The 17489-nt window shown below is 32.5% G+C and overlaps 1 protein-coding gene and 1 pseudogene across 1 annotated transcript; one reads left to right on the top strand and one right to left on the bottom strand.

Annotated features, from left to right (window-relative positions):
* The first annotated feature begins 4064 nt into the window (after window positions 1–4064).
* Window positions 4065–7743, top strand: LOC118034592 (protein NUCLEAR FUSION DEFECTIVE 4-like; annotated as a pseudogene).
* A 4878-nt stretch (window positions 7744–12621) lies between these two features.
* On the bottom strand, window positions 12622–14958 carry LOC118034584 (peroxidase 51). Its single transcript, XM_073405741.1, has 4 exons — window positions 14624–14958; window positions 14507–14511; window positions 13423–13614; window positions 12622–13323 (listed from the first exon to the last, which is right to left on the bottom strand). Exons 1-4 carry the CDS (start codon window positions 14820–14822, stop codon window positions 12748–12750), a joined length of 972 nt encoding a protein of 323 aa, XP_073261842.1. The 5' UTR covers window positions 14823–14958; the 3' UTR covers window positions 12622–12747.
* Between the last annotated feature and the right edge of the window lie 2531 nt (window positions 14959–17489).

Here is a 17489-nt window from a genome sequence, read left to right as displayed (position 1 = left end):
TCTACTGTTGTAATTTATTGAATGTAATTGTGATGAATGGTTGTATGAGTATTATGAAAGATCTATTATTGTGTTTTTTTTTTAATCTAATTGTGACGAATGATTGTATGAGTATTATGAATGATATACTATTGTATTATATCGAATGAAATTATCATGAATGGTTGTATGAGTGTTATGAAAGATCTACTATTGTGTTATACTGAATGCTAAACTATTATGAAAGATAAATGATTAGCTTCAGCCAATGACTTCTGAAGTGGATAACAGGGATTGACAAATGATTAGTTTCGGCTAATGGCATTCCAAGTGGATGATGGGGACAAATGATTAGCTTCGGCTAATGGCATCCTAAGTGGATGAATGGGATTGAAAAATAATTAGCTTTGGCTAATGGCATCCAAAATGGATGACCGGGATGCATAAATGATTAGCTTTAGCTAATGTCTTCTGAAGAGGATGATCGGGATTGACAAATGATTAGCTTCGGCTAATGGCATTCCAAGTGGATGACCGGGATTTATCCCAAGTGGATAACCAAGATTGATAAATGATTAACTTCGACTAATGGTATCCTAAGTGGATGACCGGTATTGATAAATGATTAGTTTCGACTAATAGCATCCTAAATAGATAAGATGATGAACAAATGATTAGTTTCGGCTAATGATATCCTAAGTGGATTACCAGGATTGACAAATGATTAGCTACAGCTAATAGGATCCTAAGTGGATGACGGGATTGACAAATGGTTAGCTTTGGCTAATGACATCCTAAGTGGATGACTGGGATGAACAAATAATTAACCTTGGCTAATAGCATCCTAAATGGATGACGAGGATTGAAAAATAATTAGCTTCAGCTAATGGCATCCTAAGTGGATGACGAGAATGACAAATGATTAGCTTCAGCTAATGGCACCCTAACTGGATGACTGAGATTGACAAATGATTAGCTTTTCTTCAGCTAATGGCATCCTAAGTGGATGACCAGGATGAATAAATGATTAGCTTCAGCTAATGGCATTTTAAGAGGATAGCCATATTTGGGAGTTATGAGTTAGTTTCAAGAATTGATGTGTTCATGGGTACTATGTTTTGTATTTACGAAGTATATGAAAGAAATATGAATGTAATGCTTTAAACAGATAATAACATTAGTTTGGTTAATCGCTCAATTATCCTGTGATATAATAGGGACATCATACCAACATGGCATGTAAGGAAATCCGTTTTGTGGCTCACATATTTTGAAAAGAATGATATATTCGCATGTTATGGGTGATATGAGTTATGTATGAACAGATGTGTTAATCGCTCAATTAGTCGTCCGACCTCTTTTGTAAGGACTTGTAACGAAAAATTAAAATGGAACACGGATGTGTATGTGCGAACATGTATATATGATGTATATGAATATACATATATGGTATTTTTCTTATGAGGATGTTATGTTGTGAATACATGAGGCTAGGGTAAAGAAAGTATTAGTTGTGTATTTTTCCATCCAGCACTCTTGTATGAACTCGTAATGATAATGAGACTAGATCATGAATGTGAATTTATGAGTATATCAATATGATGTAATATAAATCTACGAGTATGGAGATATAATATTATAGACATATGCATTGCGAATCTGTTTTATGAAAATGTTAATTTATGTGATTCTACATGGATTGTGCCTTGTTATTGAATGAAATGCAATTATAAATATGTAGAATGATATGGTGAAAAAAATCTAGAAACCATACAAAAAAAAAATAAAAAAAAAAATTCTATTAATTTTAGCCTTGAAAAAATCGAGTCATTATAGTTTATATTTTTAAAGTTTAATGTCGTTACTAAAAATTCTTTCGAGATTTAAATTTCTTTTATGTTTAGAAAAATTTGAGTTTCCCATAATAATATAACATCGATACATAAGCTATTATCATGCTATTTTATATTTGCCAGGACCTTTCATGTGTTTAGGAAAATTTGAGTTTCCCATAATAAGATGGGATGAAGGACGCTTTTCATTACAGCAGAGATCATTGGCTGATGATAATTTGATGATCCTTATCTGCCACAAAATGATATTTTATGTTTGTGTGCAAGGCTATCTACATGTGATGTTATTATATTTATGGAGAACCGACAAATCGTTCGGCACGAGGACAAGACAGATGTAACTTTACAACGGGTCTCATATCAACTAGCATAATTTGATTAAAAAAAAAAAAAAAATTATGATACAGCAAACAAAATAAAAGTATTTAAAAAATAATATATTTTAACTCAATTGTTGTTGAAAAATACAATTTATTTAGCAACTGCTAATAATAATAATAACGTTTGTAAATATTCACTGTTGTAATTAGCGGTTATGATATTTTATCATCAATTTTATTTATTAATTATAATCTTAGATTAATATGTGTGTTTTTTAAATATTATTTTTATTTATATGTATTTTTTAATTATTAATAGATGATTTAAAATTTTAAATATATTTTCACATGTTTACACGATTTTAAATCATGCATAAAATAAGTATAAAAATATATAATATATAAAAATAACTCTTAAATAAATGATAATTATACATAACATAATAATACATTTAAAAATATCCTTGCCTTAAAATTCTTTTGAACTTTATCAATACAGTGCGTTGTTCGTGAACCCGTTTAAAAGAAAAGTTACAGTTATGTTTTTAAAATGTTTTTTTATTTAAAAATACATTAAAATAATTTTTTTTAAAATTAAAATTATTTTTTTTATCAACGCATTCAAATGATATAAAAATATTAACAAAAATTAATTTAAAATAAAAAAATAAAAAAAAATTAATTTTTTTAAATACAAACAGGTCATCATGGCTAACTCTTCTTAAATATAGAAAAATCAGAGTGTCAATTTCAGGCAATGGATTTAATTTGCTACCACGTGACTTAGATTCAAGGCAGAATAATCCACAGTTATTACAGGGGAAGCCAAAAATAAGGAACAACCAGCCACCGGTGAAAGGTTAAAAAATAAAAAAAAGAGAGACAAGGCTATCTTTGTCCTTCCCATGTATTTTTTTTTTATTACCGTTCCCCGTCTATTCCTTCTTGCAATGAAGCAAACACGGTTGCTTTTCCACAAATATCCTCCTTTGTATAATAGGTTTTGTCATCTATATTTTACCAAGTGTTACATTTTCACCTCTACCGTTTAAAACATCTCTTTTTTAGGCTTAGAGTTTTTTACATTGTTCCAATCTCAACCCAAGTGTTCTAATAGAAAATAAGTAACCATTTTCTACTTTTTTTAATTATAAAATATATATTTTTTATAAAAATTAGATTTTTGCTAAATATCTAAAGCAAAAAAATGAAGAAAACCATTGATGCAAGTGATAAATAATTGTGATTGCATAATAAAGAATTATTTATAAAACTTAGAAAAAATAGGAGTTCAGACGTGTATATTTGGAAAATTAGCAAAGCTTTTTGGGTAAATTTAATCAAAAGCACAATCATATGTGTTGGTCATAGATGATTTTTTTTATAATAAAAAGTAAAATTCAATCAAAACCTCACCACTTCCATTTTCTTATATTTCTTTATGGAAGCCTCTCTAATTATTCTTTTATTTTTTTGGAATGGGAAATCTTTATTTCTTAGAATGTTCTGTAAATAAAGAAGACCCATATTGGGACATTCTAATATGTAGAGGTCAAAGAAGAACTTGTGCTAAATTAGAAGGACTAAAAAATTGCGTAAAGCCTTAAAGTTTGTAGTTGATACATAAAAAAAAAAAAAAAAAAAAAAACCAGACAGGGCAGGGCAGCTCTCCATGGTCGGTGATCCCCCCCCGAAACAGCACATATATCATCGTTATCAGCATCGTCTCCGTTATCTATCATTTTCTTTCTTTTTGTACTATAAAATAACCTCCAAAGTACCTCTCTTTTATTAAACAAAAAAAGCTAAAGTCTTGTTAACTTGCAACCCATCCGTTCAATTAATTTCAGCTCCTTTCATTTAGCTAGAAACCACACAATCAAGAAACAAACTTTTTTTGTTGTTGACTTCTTGTTTTGTTGTTGTTGTTGTTTTAGTGATGATGGGCAAGTTACCAGATAGATTTTCTGGGTTTATCAATAATAGATGGCTAGTTTTTGTGGCTGCAATGTGGATACAATCATGTGCAGGAATTGGTTATTTATTTGGTAGCATATCACCTGTTATAAAGAGCTCATTGAACTACAATCAAATGCAGCTTGCAAGTTTAGGTGTTGCTAAAGATCTTGGTGATAGTGTTGGTTTCTTTTCCGGTAGTTTATCAGAAATCTTGCCTTTATGGGGTGCTTTGTTAGTTGGTGCTGTGCAGAATCTTGTTGGATACGGTTGGGTTTGGCTTGTGGTAACAGGCAGAGCTCCTGTTTTGCCATTATAGCCTGTGAGTATCTATTGATCTTTTCACTTTTATTGTGGTTTATCATCTGATTTGGCCTTAAAGTTGGTGATTTGGTTGGTCCATTTGTACTACATTAGAAACTTTTTTATACTTAATTTAGTTGGAAATGGATCTCCTGCGTTCAATTTCTTCTACTTCTGTTTGTGCACATAATTTTGACTCGTATGGTGGATTGTTGTGGGTGGTGATTTTGCACATTTGATCTCTATTGGTTTTGACTTTATCTCTGTTGTTATTGGAAATCCTGTTGTCAAAGGAACCGCAAGCCCTTTCTTTTCTCCCTGTTGCTTTTAACTTTTTATGTTTCATCTGTTCAAAACTTCAAATTGGTCTCGCAGAGATTTATGATATTTGATAAAGTTCTACAACATTGGATCCTTCCTTCCTCTCCCTTCTTTTTCGTTTTGTGTTTTTCTTTTTGCGTAATGGCTCATGCATGTAGTGGTCTATAAGATATTAAAGGGTTTAGAATTAAAGTTGAAAATGTCTTTCACTCTTGGTCTTTTTTTACCTTGATTGTCTGATAAATTTCTGTGATTCTTTCAATAGACCTATCGATCATTAAATGGACAAAATGACATGTTGTAAGGGAGGATGTTTTGTTTTTTTTACAATTTATGGTGTGATTTTAATGGATTTGGGGGCATATTCTTTTATGCTCTCAACTATCATCTGGAATTTTGATTCGTGGAACCAAATTATGCAAAATGCATAACACCTATAGACCTGGAAACTTGTGTGCGCTGCCAAAATATAAATTTATTAAATTTGTTTAACAGGAAGCATCATGGCATTTGTTGGCGCTTAGTTGTTGCCAAACCAAAACGCAAGCGCTGGTTCAATCAATCATGCTTATAGGTTGCTAAGCTTTTGAAACCAACAGATTGCTATCTTTTTTTTTTAATTCCCCCGCTCCCCCAGTCTGAAAGTATCTTTCTTAGGTCTTATATTTTATGAAATCAATTGCTTTCTTGGAAAACATATATAAATGTGATCTCAATACCTTTTGGAAAAATGTCTTATAGAAATCACAGATTTACTGTAGAATTTGAAGTTGAACTGGCTTCTCCATGTTTTGGACCAGCTTAATGATCATCAAATTAATATGTTAACAGAATATGTGGTTATGTCATATCTCATTTCTTAGGAAAGGATAGTATGATGATGAGAATTGACATAGAGAGAGGACATGACTGATGATCTAGGAGGAGCTATTTAACATAGAAATCCAAGACAAAATGAAAATGTCATATTGGAAAGAAAAAACATGAATGCTTTAAATAACACTGAACTTAGTGATATTGGTTTGACTGGATTCCCTACTCTTCTAATAGGTGTTTTCGTATTGTATGTGGTTTGAGATAGGAATATATTCTTTGGAATTAGGCTGATACATTCTTGCTGCCACAATCGCTTCTGCTATTCCTGTTTGCCAAAGTAACTTTTGCCTAAAGTGTTCTTTCATCTTCTCATGTGCATGCTCTTTTGGTCCAAGGATTTATTGAAACTTTACAGTACCTTGTGGGGTTAAGTGGTGCAATTTCGACCCAAATATATACAATCTAATTTGTATACCTATGCAAATGTGCATTCTTATATTTATATGGAACAATGGTGAAACCTACATCAACACAGTTGCTCTAGTTTCTTGTGTGCAAAACTTTCCAAAGAGTCGTGATCCTGTTGTGGGAATGCTAAAAGGCTTTGCAGGATTAAGTGGTGCAATCTTGACCCAAATATATACAATGATCCATTCCTCTGATCATGCATCTCTCATTTTTATGGTTGCAGTTGGTCCTGCAATGGTAGTCATTGCTCTAATGTTCATTGTCAGACCTGTTGGAGGTCACAGACAAGTTCGACCATCAGATGGAACAAGTTTTGCATTTTGTATATAGTGTTTGCCTCCTACTAGCTACATACTTGATGGGGGTTATGCTTCTTGAAGATCTAGTTGATTTGAGTCGCATCGTGGTTGTAATTTTTACAATAGTTTTGTTTGTCCTCCTTTTGATTCCTATTATGATTCCTTTGTCATTGAGTTTTTTCCTTGATCCAAGAGGTCCAGCAGAAGAGCCCCTTCTACCTGAGCACCGAAACAAGAACCTGGCAAATCTGGGCAGGAGACCCCTGAGGTAATATTCAGCGAGGTTGAAGATGAAAAACCCAAGGAAGTAGATTTGTTACCAGCATCAGAGAGACAAAAACGGATTACACAACTGCAAGCAAACTGTTCCAAGCAGCTGCAGAAGGAGCAGTGACGGTTAAGAGGAGGAGAGGTCCACACAGGGGCGAGGATTTCACCTTGATGCAAGCATTGATCAAGGCAGACTTTTGGCTTATCTTTTTCTCACTTCTATTGGGATCTTGTTCTGGACTGACAGTGATCGATAACCTTGGTCAGATGAGCCAGTCTCTAGGGTATGATAATACACATATATTTGTGTCTATGATTAGCATTTGGAACTTCCTTGGTCGTGTTGGTGGGGGTTACTTCTCTGAGATTATTGTCAGGTAAGAACTCATTTCATATTCTCCTAAATGCTGGATGGATTTTAATGCAGATTTTGATCTTGACTCATTCTTATCCCTTTTCTAACTAATATCACCAGGGACCATGCTTATCCAAGGCCAGTGGCAATGGCCATTGCTTAACTTGTTATGGCGGTTGGGCATGTCTTCTTTGCGTTGGGATGCCCCAGGGCGATGTATATTGGTACCCTGTTGATTGGACTCGGCTATGGAGCTCATTGGGCAATTGTGCCAGCTGCTGCCTCCGAGTTGTTTGGTTTGAAAAAACTCGGGGCCTTGTACAATTTCCTCACTCTGGCAAATCCGGCAGGTTCACTTGTCTTTTCTAGTCTAATTGCAAGCAGCATATATGACCGTGAAGCTGAAAGGCAAGCTCATGGAAACAATTACCACATTCACAATGGAGGGCCATTTTTTTCAGGCATGTTGGGTCTGAATGAACCTTCAAAGTGTGAAGGTTCCATATGCTACTTCCTTACTTCTATGATCATGTCAGGATTTTGCGTTGTTGCTGTTGTCTTAAGCATGATTCTTGTGCATAGGACTAAGATTGTCTATGCAAACCTCTATGGAAAATCACGGAGTTGACTTCCATTTTATGATAGTGTTTGTGTATTCAGACCAAGGTCTTGATGGATTTCTTCATGTTTGTGGCAACACATTGCCAGAGAGCTGGCAGAGTCAAGCATACTACAGGAAACTCTCAAGTAAAAGTACTATAATATTTATAATGGATTTTATGTTAGTTTCTCTGATTTATTTACCAATTGACCCATGAACTCTTGTAGTTCAACTAGATCTGGATAGAACATTCCGCTTGTACAGTCAAATCCTTGAAGCTATACCAGTGTTAATATGAGAACGCAAGGCATATTAGATCACAAAAACTATTGTATCTAAATACAATAGTCGCGCATCATATTAATTCATATATCACTACACTCAGAATATCAAGGACGTGACAGCCTTCTTGTTGAATTGAAAATGTTGGCAAAGCTAATACACACACACACGACATGTGATTTCAAGGACATGACAACCTTGTTGTTGAAAATTGTAAGGGAGTTAGAATTGAAAATGTTGGCAAAGGTTATACACGCACGGCGTGATTTTTACAATGTCAAATGTTCTACGTGATCCTCAAATTATAAAATAATTGTTTTATATTAAAAAAATTTCACTTAAAAACGATGTATTATTCAACTCCAAGTATAATTTCCTTGTATGCATTAAATCTGATATATATGATACCTTTGCCACATCACCGAAGAACTAGTCTTTGATTGATGCATCTCGTGTGTCAAGTTCTTCTATTGATATGGTTGTTGGTTTGTCATCTTCTAAATTTAACGTGCCAAGTTCTTTATGACAGATTATGACAGCTCACCTAGTCAAACATCTGGCTTGCTTGCTAGGTAACACTTCGACTACTTCTGATATTTTGTTGTAATAGTATGATTCTTCTCTCATCAATCTACTGAGTTTTTTAAAAATACATACATGCAATAAAAATAATAAATTGAAATTTTTTTTTTTAGAGTTTTAAGGATCGTATTACATAAATTTAGAGTTATTTGGAGTTTATACAAATATTACCTTAAGATCAAATATTCTTTTCGGCTTTGAATAATTACTTTAAGGTTGAATTGTTGTACATCACAATCCGTTAAAATATTTGGTCTCTAAATATAATCCACATAAACCATCAGTTACAAATCTCATAAATCCTTTTAAGAGATGTATTTCTATGCCTTTAAATGCTAACTTTTTTCTTTTATGTTTTTCAAGACTTCTCTAACTTATGTAGTTTATGTTAGGGGTGAGAAAAAAAATCAAAAAACCGATTAAACTGAGAAAACTGGAAAAAAATAACAAAAAAAACTGAACCGTGAAAAAAAAACTGATTAATCCGATTAAAATTTTAAAAAAACCGACCGATTCGGTTTTATAAGTTTGAAACCGAAAAAACAGAACTGAACAGAACCCAATCCGAAAAAAAATCGAGTCAAACCGGAAAAAAACCAAGCCAAACCGGTTTGAACCGGTTTTGTCCTAAAAAACCAAACCGAACCGAATCGAAACCAGTCAGCTTGAATCGGTTTTGGTTTTTTTTTTTAAATTTCAGTTTGGTTATTTTTTTTTATAAAAACCAAACCGAATCGAAAATGATCACCTCTAGTTTATGTACTATTTACTACACAAAAAATAAAAAATATAACATTATATTTATAGAAAAACCTGAAAACCCTACAAATATTAAAACATCAATTTGCCTCTTGAATAATATTACATATAATGTTTCAGAACAATTTTATAAATTTATTCAATCAAGTCCCTAGTTGATTTTTCTAGGTCTAGAATTGTAATTTTTCTATATAAATAACATTTCAGTTCCTCAATTTCTAAAACTTATTTGCAATCAAGTCACATTTGATTAATCATCCCATTTTTAATTTATGACCAATGGTTCTTACATGTGTGACCCACTATGTTCCCTAATAAGTTGACCAAAATATAAATCACAATCCTAAATAAAATATGATTACATAAATTAATTTATTATCAATTAAATTATTGATTAATTTATATTTGAAATTCAAGTACAATGTCTAGCAACTTGTCACAATCTTATAAATTTATTTTTTAAAATTTATTTTTGATATCAATACATAAAAAAATGATCTAAAAACACAAAAAAAATTTATTTTTTGCAAAAGGCTTTTAAACCACAAAAACAAACAGGGCAACCTTTCAGTGATTAATTTCTCAATGTAATGGTTATCCCTTCATTATTAATGTTTTAGTTTAGATATTATAGTATGAAGTATGTTTGCTCTGTCAAATCATATTTGTTCTCAATACCATGTTTATTAATTATTTGAATAAGATTTGAAACTCTTTTCATATCTCATTTTACAATCAATATTATTTTAGAACATATAAAATATTTTTTTCTAATTCATTTAGGGTGATAAATCCTTTATTAATTATTCAAATATCTTTATATAGTTCTTGTTATATCCAATATCTACTCGTTTGTTACCCTTGATTATGACAACGTGTAGTAGGATCAAAGCATAACATTACACACACACACACACACACACACTTTAGTAATCTCAAGTCTAAATATAACTTACACAACTGTCATGTGAGCCTTTCTATAGATAGATGTGGTCTCTCCATATAGAATTGTCATGCAAGCTAGTTTTAGTGTAATTTCATCTCACAAGTGCTTACATATTAGTTTCAAGTATCTCTCATATATTTCATAAATGAAAGAATATAATATGTACGGGTATCAACAATTCTAATTAATGTTTAATCTTAATAGAGTATTGATCAAGAACATTTAGAAACAATGTTTTGATGCAATAAAAATCTCATAATTATAACAACTTTATAATTTTCTTACAAAATATTTTTCTGTCACTAGGACTTTATCTTACTCTAGATTCATTAATCAAATATTATATTCATTAATAAAGTATTTAATGAATATTAAAGATAAATAAGCTTTTCTTAATTATTAAATATGTTTTTACATGAACAAAAATGAATGCCATATGTAATAAATCGATTAAATACATGACATATAAACTAATAGTCACCTCATCTTTAAATGTTAAGGACCAATCATGTTGAAAGTCGGTGGCGAAAAATTAGATTTGGGAAATAACATTGAATGCTTGCATGAATAAAATAAATGTCATATATAATCAACTGATTGACTTAAGGACATATACACTGACAATCACCTCATCTTAAATGTTAAGGACCAATCATGTTAAAAATTAGTGGCTAACAAAAACTATCACTTAATTTGGGCCTGAATATTAGTAGAATAGGCAAGGGTTATTTTCCTTGAACCCATCAATGTACAACCAATAAGTAGCCTAACCTAGAGTCCTAGACTTGGAGGTTATGAAATTATTTATTCCTTTCACATTTTATCATGAAATCGCCTTTTCTTTTTGGTTTTGAGAAGAGGTTATCTTTTTCATTTTAATTTTAAGGACAAATAGGTCTTCTTGTATTTTAAAAATATAGTGAAATGACTAAATTATTCTTGAAAGCACATTTTTATTAAACTGGCAACCAAGGGATTTTTTTTTATTTTCTTTATTAGTAATAATTAAGTTGGATAAGGGAAATTTTGATATTTTAATAAATATAAAATATCTTTAAAAAATCAAAATTGGTTGGCACCATCATGTTAGAGACTACTATAGTCTTCAAGCGACACATGCGATGCCTTCAAATGGCCAAAAGATAGCTTTCATAGTGGTTTTCAAAGCCTCTCACTGTTTATTTTCCAATGGTATGACATTTGTTAGTGACGGTGTCCTGGTTGGGCTCTGACGAGTTTTTTTCCTTCTTTTTGTTTTCTCTCTTTCCTCTCATTGGAAATTGCTCTACCATACCAAAACTGAGAGTTGTCTTGTTATTTTTTTTTTTTTGTATCAAATTTAGTCATTCTTCTTTAATTGCTATATATTTTTTGTTTTGGATTTTTTTTATTGATTTTTGTATTTAATTTTATCCTTTAACATTTAGTTTCATTTATTTTTTATATCATATTTAGTTCTTATTCTTTTGATTGATATTTATTCTTTTTGATTGAATCTTTTTTTCAATTTTAACACTAAGCATTTTATTTCTATGTCGAATTTGGTCCTCCTTTTTGTTTTATTGCTATTTGTTTTACTTTGATCTTTTTTTTGTTTATTTTTTCTTCAATTTCATCCCTTAATATTTTATTGATTGGGGATTTAGTTATATGGTTTTTTCAGGTTTTCCTTCTATATGGTTGGTCTTAGCCTCATAACCTGGGTCATTAGTTTTGAAGATTAGTCCGGGTTGATTTTGATATCCAAGTTGACTTTGATTTTTTATTTAAGTCCTCTTTTGATTATTTTTTTTAAATTTTATTCTTCAACATTGGGTTAGGTGAGGACTATGCTTCATGATTGTTTTTACTTTCCTCTTTATGAAGTTATCCAGGGTTCTCTCATATCCTAGGTTGTTGTTTTAGCTGATTAACCCGAGTTGACTCAAGTTTTTTTTTTTTATGATTTGTTTTATTTAATTTCACCATTTAATATTGTGTTGTCTGAGATTGGAGCTTTGTTGTTTAATTCAATTTGATTTATACGAGGTTATCTCGGTTTTATGATTAAGTCATGTGTTTGGTAGGCTAACTTAAATGAATTCAAGTCAATTTTTTTTTTTTTTTATTTGATTTTTTCTTTCAAGTTAATCATTTAACGCTTTATTTGCTAGGAATTGAGTTTTGGAATTGTTTTTCTTCTTGCTTTCCATGAGTTATTACATTTTTATTTAATTTTTGTTTTTATTATTAAATATTAAGATGATATTTTTATGTGATATTGACAAATGTTTATTTTTTTAGTTGATAAATATATATATTTTTATATTTGATTTGTTTACTATCATTATCTTTTTTCAATTCTACTGTTAAATTAATTGTATTTATTGAACCAAGTTGATTCAATTACATGATTCTTGAATTTTTCTTACTTTTTTTAAAAATATCACTCAACCATTTTTTTTTGTAATGTTGGAAGAAATTTTGCCACGGACACCTATCTGGTGATAATCTAAATTGGAATCAACTTAATTAATGAAAAAAAAATGCACTTCTTATTACTTCAGAACTTTGATGTTCAACACAGTGATTCAATGCATTATTAAAAAAACTTCGAAACAAGTAATTTGCAACCTAGAACAACAATAGATTGAATTTTCAAGAATTAATGACTGTACAGTCTGTCCTGATCCTTCCCTGGCTACCTGTCTTAACTCCCACCCTTCCAAGCTTTCTCATAGCAGTCGCAAAAGCTCCATTAAAATCGCCCGAGTTCTTAGCAAAATCATTGACAGTTGGCTGAGAAGCTGGATCGCTAAACAGCACCTCATCCGAAGTGAACAATCCTTTACCAGAAACCAGATTTTGGAAGTACACGTTGTCAAAGGTTCGTGGGGTTACAGGGTCCATGTCAATGGCTATGCTGGGGTCTACATTTCTAGGACAGGCATTCATCAACTGCTGGGCATACTCTGCGTTTAGAGAAGGGTCAACGGGAGAGGATGAGGAAAAAGAGTAGAGTCTATTCGCAAAGCGGTTGCAGTGGGAGAAGCCTAGTGTGTGGGCTCCTGATAGGGCAATCATATCAATCTGGTTAAGGTTGTTTTTAGCAAACATAGCGTTAAGTTGAGAAAGAGTGAAGTCGGGCTCTGGTAAATTTCCTTTCACAAGTGATGCTTGAGAAACCATGCCATCACGACGTCCTAGTTCTACGTTGAATGAAGGACCTCCAGCCTGAGTTTTGATCATATCAAACCCAGAGATTAAGTTAGTTTCTCCTTTGAAATCGAAATCCTATAGTTAAGAACTTGTGCTGGTTTGTGAATTTCTTACCAGGACAACAACATCCCTAGCAGCTAAAGCTAAAATGTCTGCACAGGAGACTACTTTGGGGCAAGCTGCTTCCACTGCTTGTTTTGCCTTCACTACGGTATCAAATCCATCTCCTGCTAGAGAAAGATTGTCTGGAGCGTCCTTCTCTGCGTCTCCATTTGGTGAGGAAACCATGGTGGAAGCATCACAACCCTGTGATTTCAAATAGGAAGTACACGCTCTATGAGCATAAAAGTCAAGCAGTATATCGCTCGAAATCAATTCAAAATATCCCCTAATCATTTAAAGTGGTTTTAAGTTAATTTTCATACTGGGATTGTGAAAGAACGTGCAGATTGTAACTCGGGGACCAAAACAGAGTAGGTCTTGCCTCTGTTCAACCACTATACTTGCTTTAATTTGTTTAAGGAATTGAGAGAAATGTTGCAACATGCGACAATCCAGTTGAATTTTCTTGATTATTAATTACCATTAGGCCTCTTGTAAAGAGCAAAAACGAAGACAAATATAGAAGTGATCGCAGTATTGAAAGCCAAGAGTTTAGGGTGTGGTTGTCTATATTTTGGGACAAACTATTCCAACAGTTTACCATGAAATGATGATGCCTGAGGGTACAATAGACTTTCCACACGTGAAGTCATGGTGACCGTCGACAAAAAAGCTTAAATTCCATCAATGAGATTAACAAGTCAATAATAAATACATGTTTGACCGGCACCCTTAGGGTGTGTTTGGCAGTCACAAGCGATGCAATATTTACCACTTTCAAGCGGGTCTTGATTTGCTACGATTGTTGGTTCCAAATATAACTTATGTTTGTTTCTATTGGTTTTTTATTCAATGGCTGTATCAGATGCTAACCTCCAATCGTGACCAATAATTTCACATACATAACCCAACAGCCCAGAAACCAAAAGCATATTCATATATCCAGGGAAGAAAAGATAAGAAAGAAAAACACAACCAAAACTAGGAACAAAAGTCTCCTTGTCCAATCAAAGAAGACTACTTTCCCTCTTAACATCCTGTATATATATTATGTATTGCTTGTTGGACTACGCTCCATGAAGATCATTTATGGGACTTGGGCTTGCAGTTAAAAGGCACTATGATCAGTAGCTGGCATTCATGGATGTGAAGAATGAATGATTGATAAGTGCATATGTAGTAACAAAAAGAAGGATCAATATAGTACCGTCACAAAAGCAGTCATGAAAAAACAGACGAAGAGTTGCTGGGATTGTAGTGAATGTCTGCCCGAACTTTGTGGAAACAGCCTGCCTCACTATACCTTCCACGTTAGGACAACTAGAGCTGTAGAAGTTTTCCGCTAGTTGTCCCTCTCCCCTTCCCATGGCAATGATCAAGACCACCAGCAGAAGCATATAACCTCTCTCCATCTCCTCCACAAGCCACACTATCACCTCTTTCTCGTGAACACTCCAAAATGGAGATATATTTATATATATATATAGGCGAACCAGAGAGGAAAAGAAAATGAGAACGCTAGCTTCCACCCTCTTACAATTGTATAGACAAGTTGATTTGTGAACCAAGTCCACATGATGTATGCGTATATAAGGGTCCAAATCCTATTCTAGCCATCCTGTAGTCGTAATCTAGCTTGTTATTGGGTAAAAGTCCTTTTCTTCTAGGTCCACCTACCCAATAAGATATAGCCACGTCAACTTCATTTTCTCAAATTCAACTTGTGCTGTGTAATTATATAATATCCTTGTTAATTCTCAAATGCAACCTCATCTTCTCTTATTATAGATAGGTAGATGTCCTGCTAAAAAAACACATAAGCTTTGAAACAAACAACTTGATATATCATGAAAGTTATGCACAACTGTCCACTTTCAAGCTAGTTCTGTAGGGCTATATAAACAGGTAGCAATCTGATTAATTCTTTGTTTTAACCCTGCTAGTCAAGCTCCAACGCCATATATTCCTTTTCAGTTCGTTGAATGGGTATGGCTGCTACTAGTTTCTAGATAAGACTAGTCCAAAATATACCTTCCTTGCACGTGAAAATGACACAACAACAAATCCTCTCTGTACAATTATAATAAACTGTTCATGTATACTTAAGAAATGACTATCCTAACCTTAAGGGCGTAGTTTAATCGGTCAAATTCTAAATTTGTTTTATAAAAATTACTAGTTCAAATCTTATAAATTTTAAGGTTATTGGAGACTTTCTTGATCATTAATTTCAAGGTCCGTAAAATTAATTAAGATATACGCAAACAGACTCAAATATCTATATTAATAAAAAAAAAAAAAAAAAAAACCGACCATGCTTAATCTGCTACATATGCCAGGTTAAATGAATGGTTATATAAACAGCATTTGGAACTCTTCAAAATCCTACAACTGTAGACCGACGAGCAGATGCCTTGAATATAATACTACTTTAGTCTCGACTTTGACAATTTCAGAGATTCATTAATTTATTGGGTTTGGATTGCCAAGTCATTAGGCATATTCCTAAGTAGTAACACAACTTGTAGCAGGTGGTACTTTAATTTTTCCAGATAAAATGGTTACCGAGTCTTGTAATATATATATATATATATATATATATATATATATATATATATATATATATATATATCCTTAAAATCAACTTATAATTTGTTCCCAAAATTCTCTCTTTCGTGCAAGATGCGAAGACTAGTTTCATGGCTAAATAACCTATATTGTTATCATTTGCATATATTCATGTCTAGACATATGACCCTTCACGCATATTTCACCATAAAATCATACAACTTTGCCGACGAAGTTAATAAATTATTGCGATTAGTTATGTGATTGCAAGAGATGATGATTATGTGTTCGCAATAACCCAGCGTGACATATGCAAGACTATGACATTAGGCAGCTGCATGTTCTTGTATTTCACCAAATTAATCATTCACTATGTGCTTAATTGTAAGTTACATAAAAAAAAAAAAAAAAAGCAGTGGTCATGTATTTGAAAAAACCCTTTGGGAACTTCAGATCGACAACAAGAGAGTTGAAATTTTCATATTTTTAATTAATTCTTCCACCCACCTCATATCACTAGGAAAAAACAAATCCTATCATCTAGCAAGACCAGGTCTTTTATGTTCAAATTTCAAAAAAAGTTTGCTGGTCACTCGTAAGATTTGTCTAGAAGTGTAGAAGCAGACATGAGACAGAATGAAAATCGTGTTCCTTTTTTATTGACCTCTGACATGTAAAAATAGAACTTATATATCATGCAGTTCATATAACATAAGAAATGTTTGGTGAGATTAGAAAAACTACAATTTTAAGAGTTCCTCGAGGTAACGTTGCTTCTTTCTATATAGTTAACAACTTGATTCTTGGTTTCCATATGACTTGGGTCGGTGTTATCTACAACATCAACTTTGTCATTATCTGCTATATTATTTTTGGGAGATTCAAATCCTTCAATATGCACCTCCCCTCAACCAAATTGGTAGCTCCTGCACATGAAGGTTGCTTCATAGCAAATGAAAACGAGCAGCAGCCAATGGTTTTGTAAGAAAATCTGCCAATTGATCTCGTTTAGACAAGAAAGACACTGTAAGCGTTTTTTTGGAGAACTTGGTCACCAACATAGTAAAAATCAATATTTTTAATGTGTTTTATTTGTATATGAAAAACAAGATTGGAAGACAAATATGTTGCTACAAAATTGTCACACCAAAGAGATGGACACTTAGGCAATGGAAAATAAAAGGTGGACAATAGTGACTGAAGCTATTGAATTTCAACTGTTGTGTTGGATAATGATTTGTACTCTAACTCGGTACTGCTACGAGCAATTGTTTGCATTTCTATAAAATGATGTTTTTGCCATGAAATATGCAATAGAAACCAGCACTATGACGATCATCAGTATCCTCTACCTAATCAACATCACTATAACCATGAAGAGAATAATCATAATGACTTGTAATTGATAGACCAAACAAAATTGTATCTTCAAGATATCTAAGGATCCATTTTATAGCATACCAATGTGGAACTCGAGGCCGGTTCATATATTTACTTACTTGATGCACACT

This window comes from Populus alba, chromosome 17 (assembly GCF_005239225.2).
Source record: "Populus alba chromosome 17, ASM523922v2, whole genome shotgun sequence".
Lineage (NCBI taxonomy): Eukaryota > Viridiplantae > Streptophyta > Magnoliopsida > Malpighiales > Salicaceae > Populus > Populus alba.
Note: the sequence above shows the minus strand (reverse complement) of the source record. Positions and strands in the feature narration are given on the sequence as shown.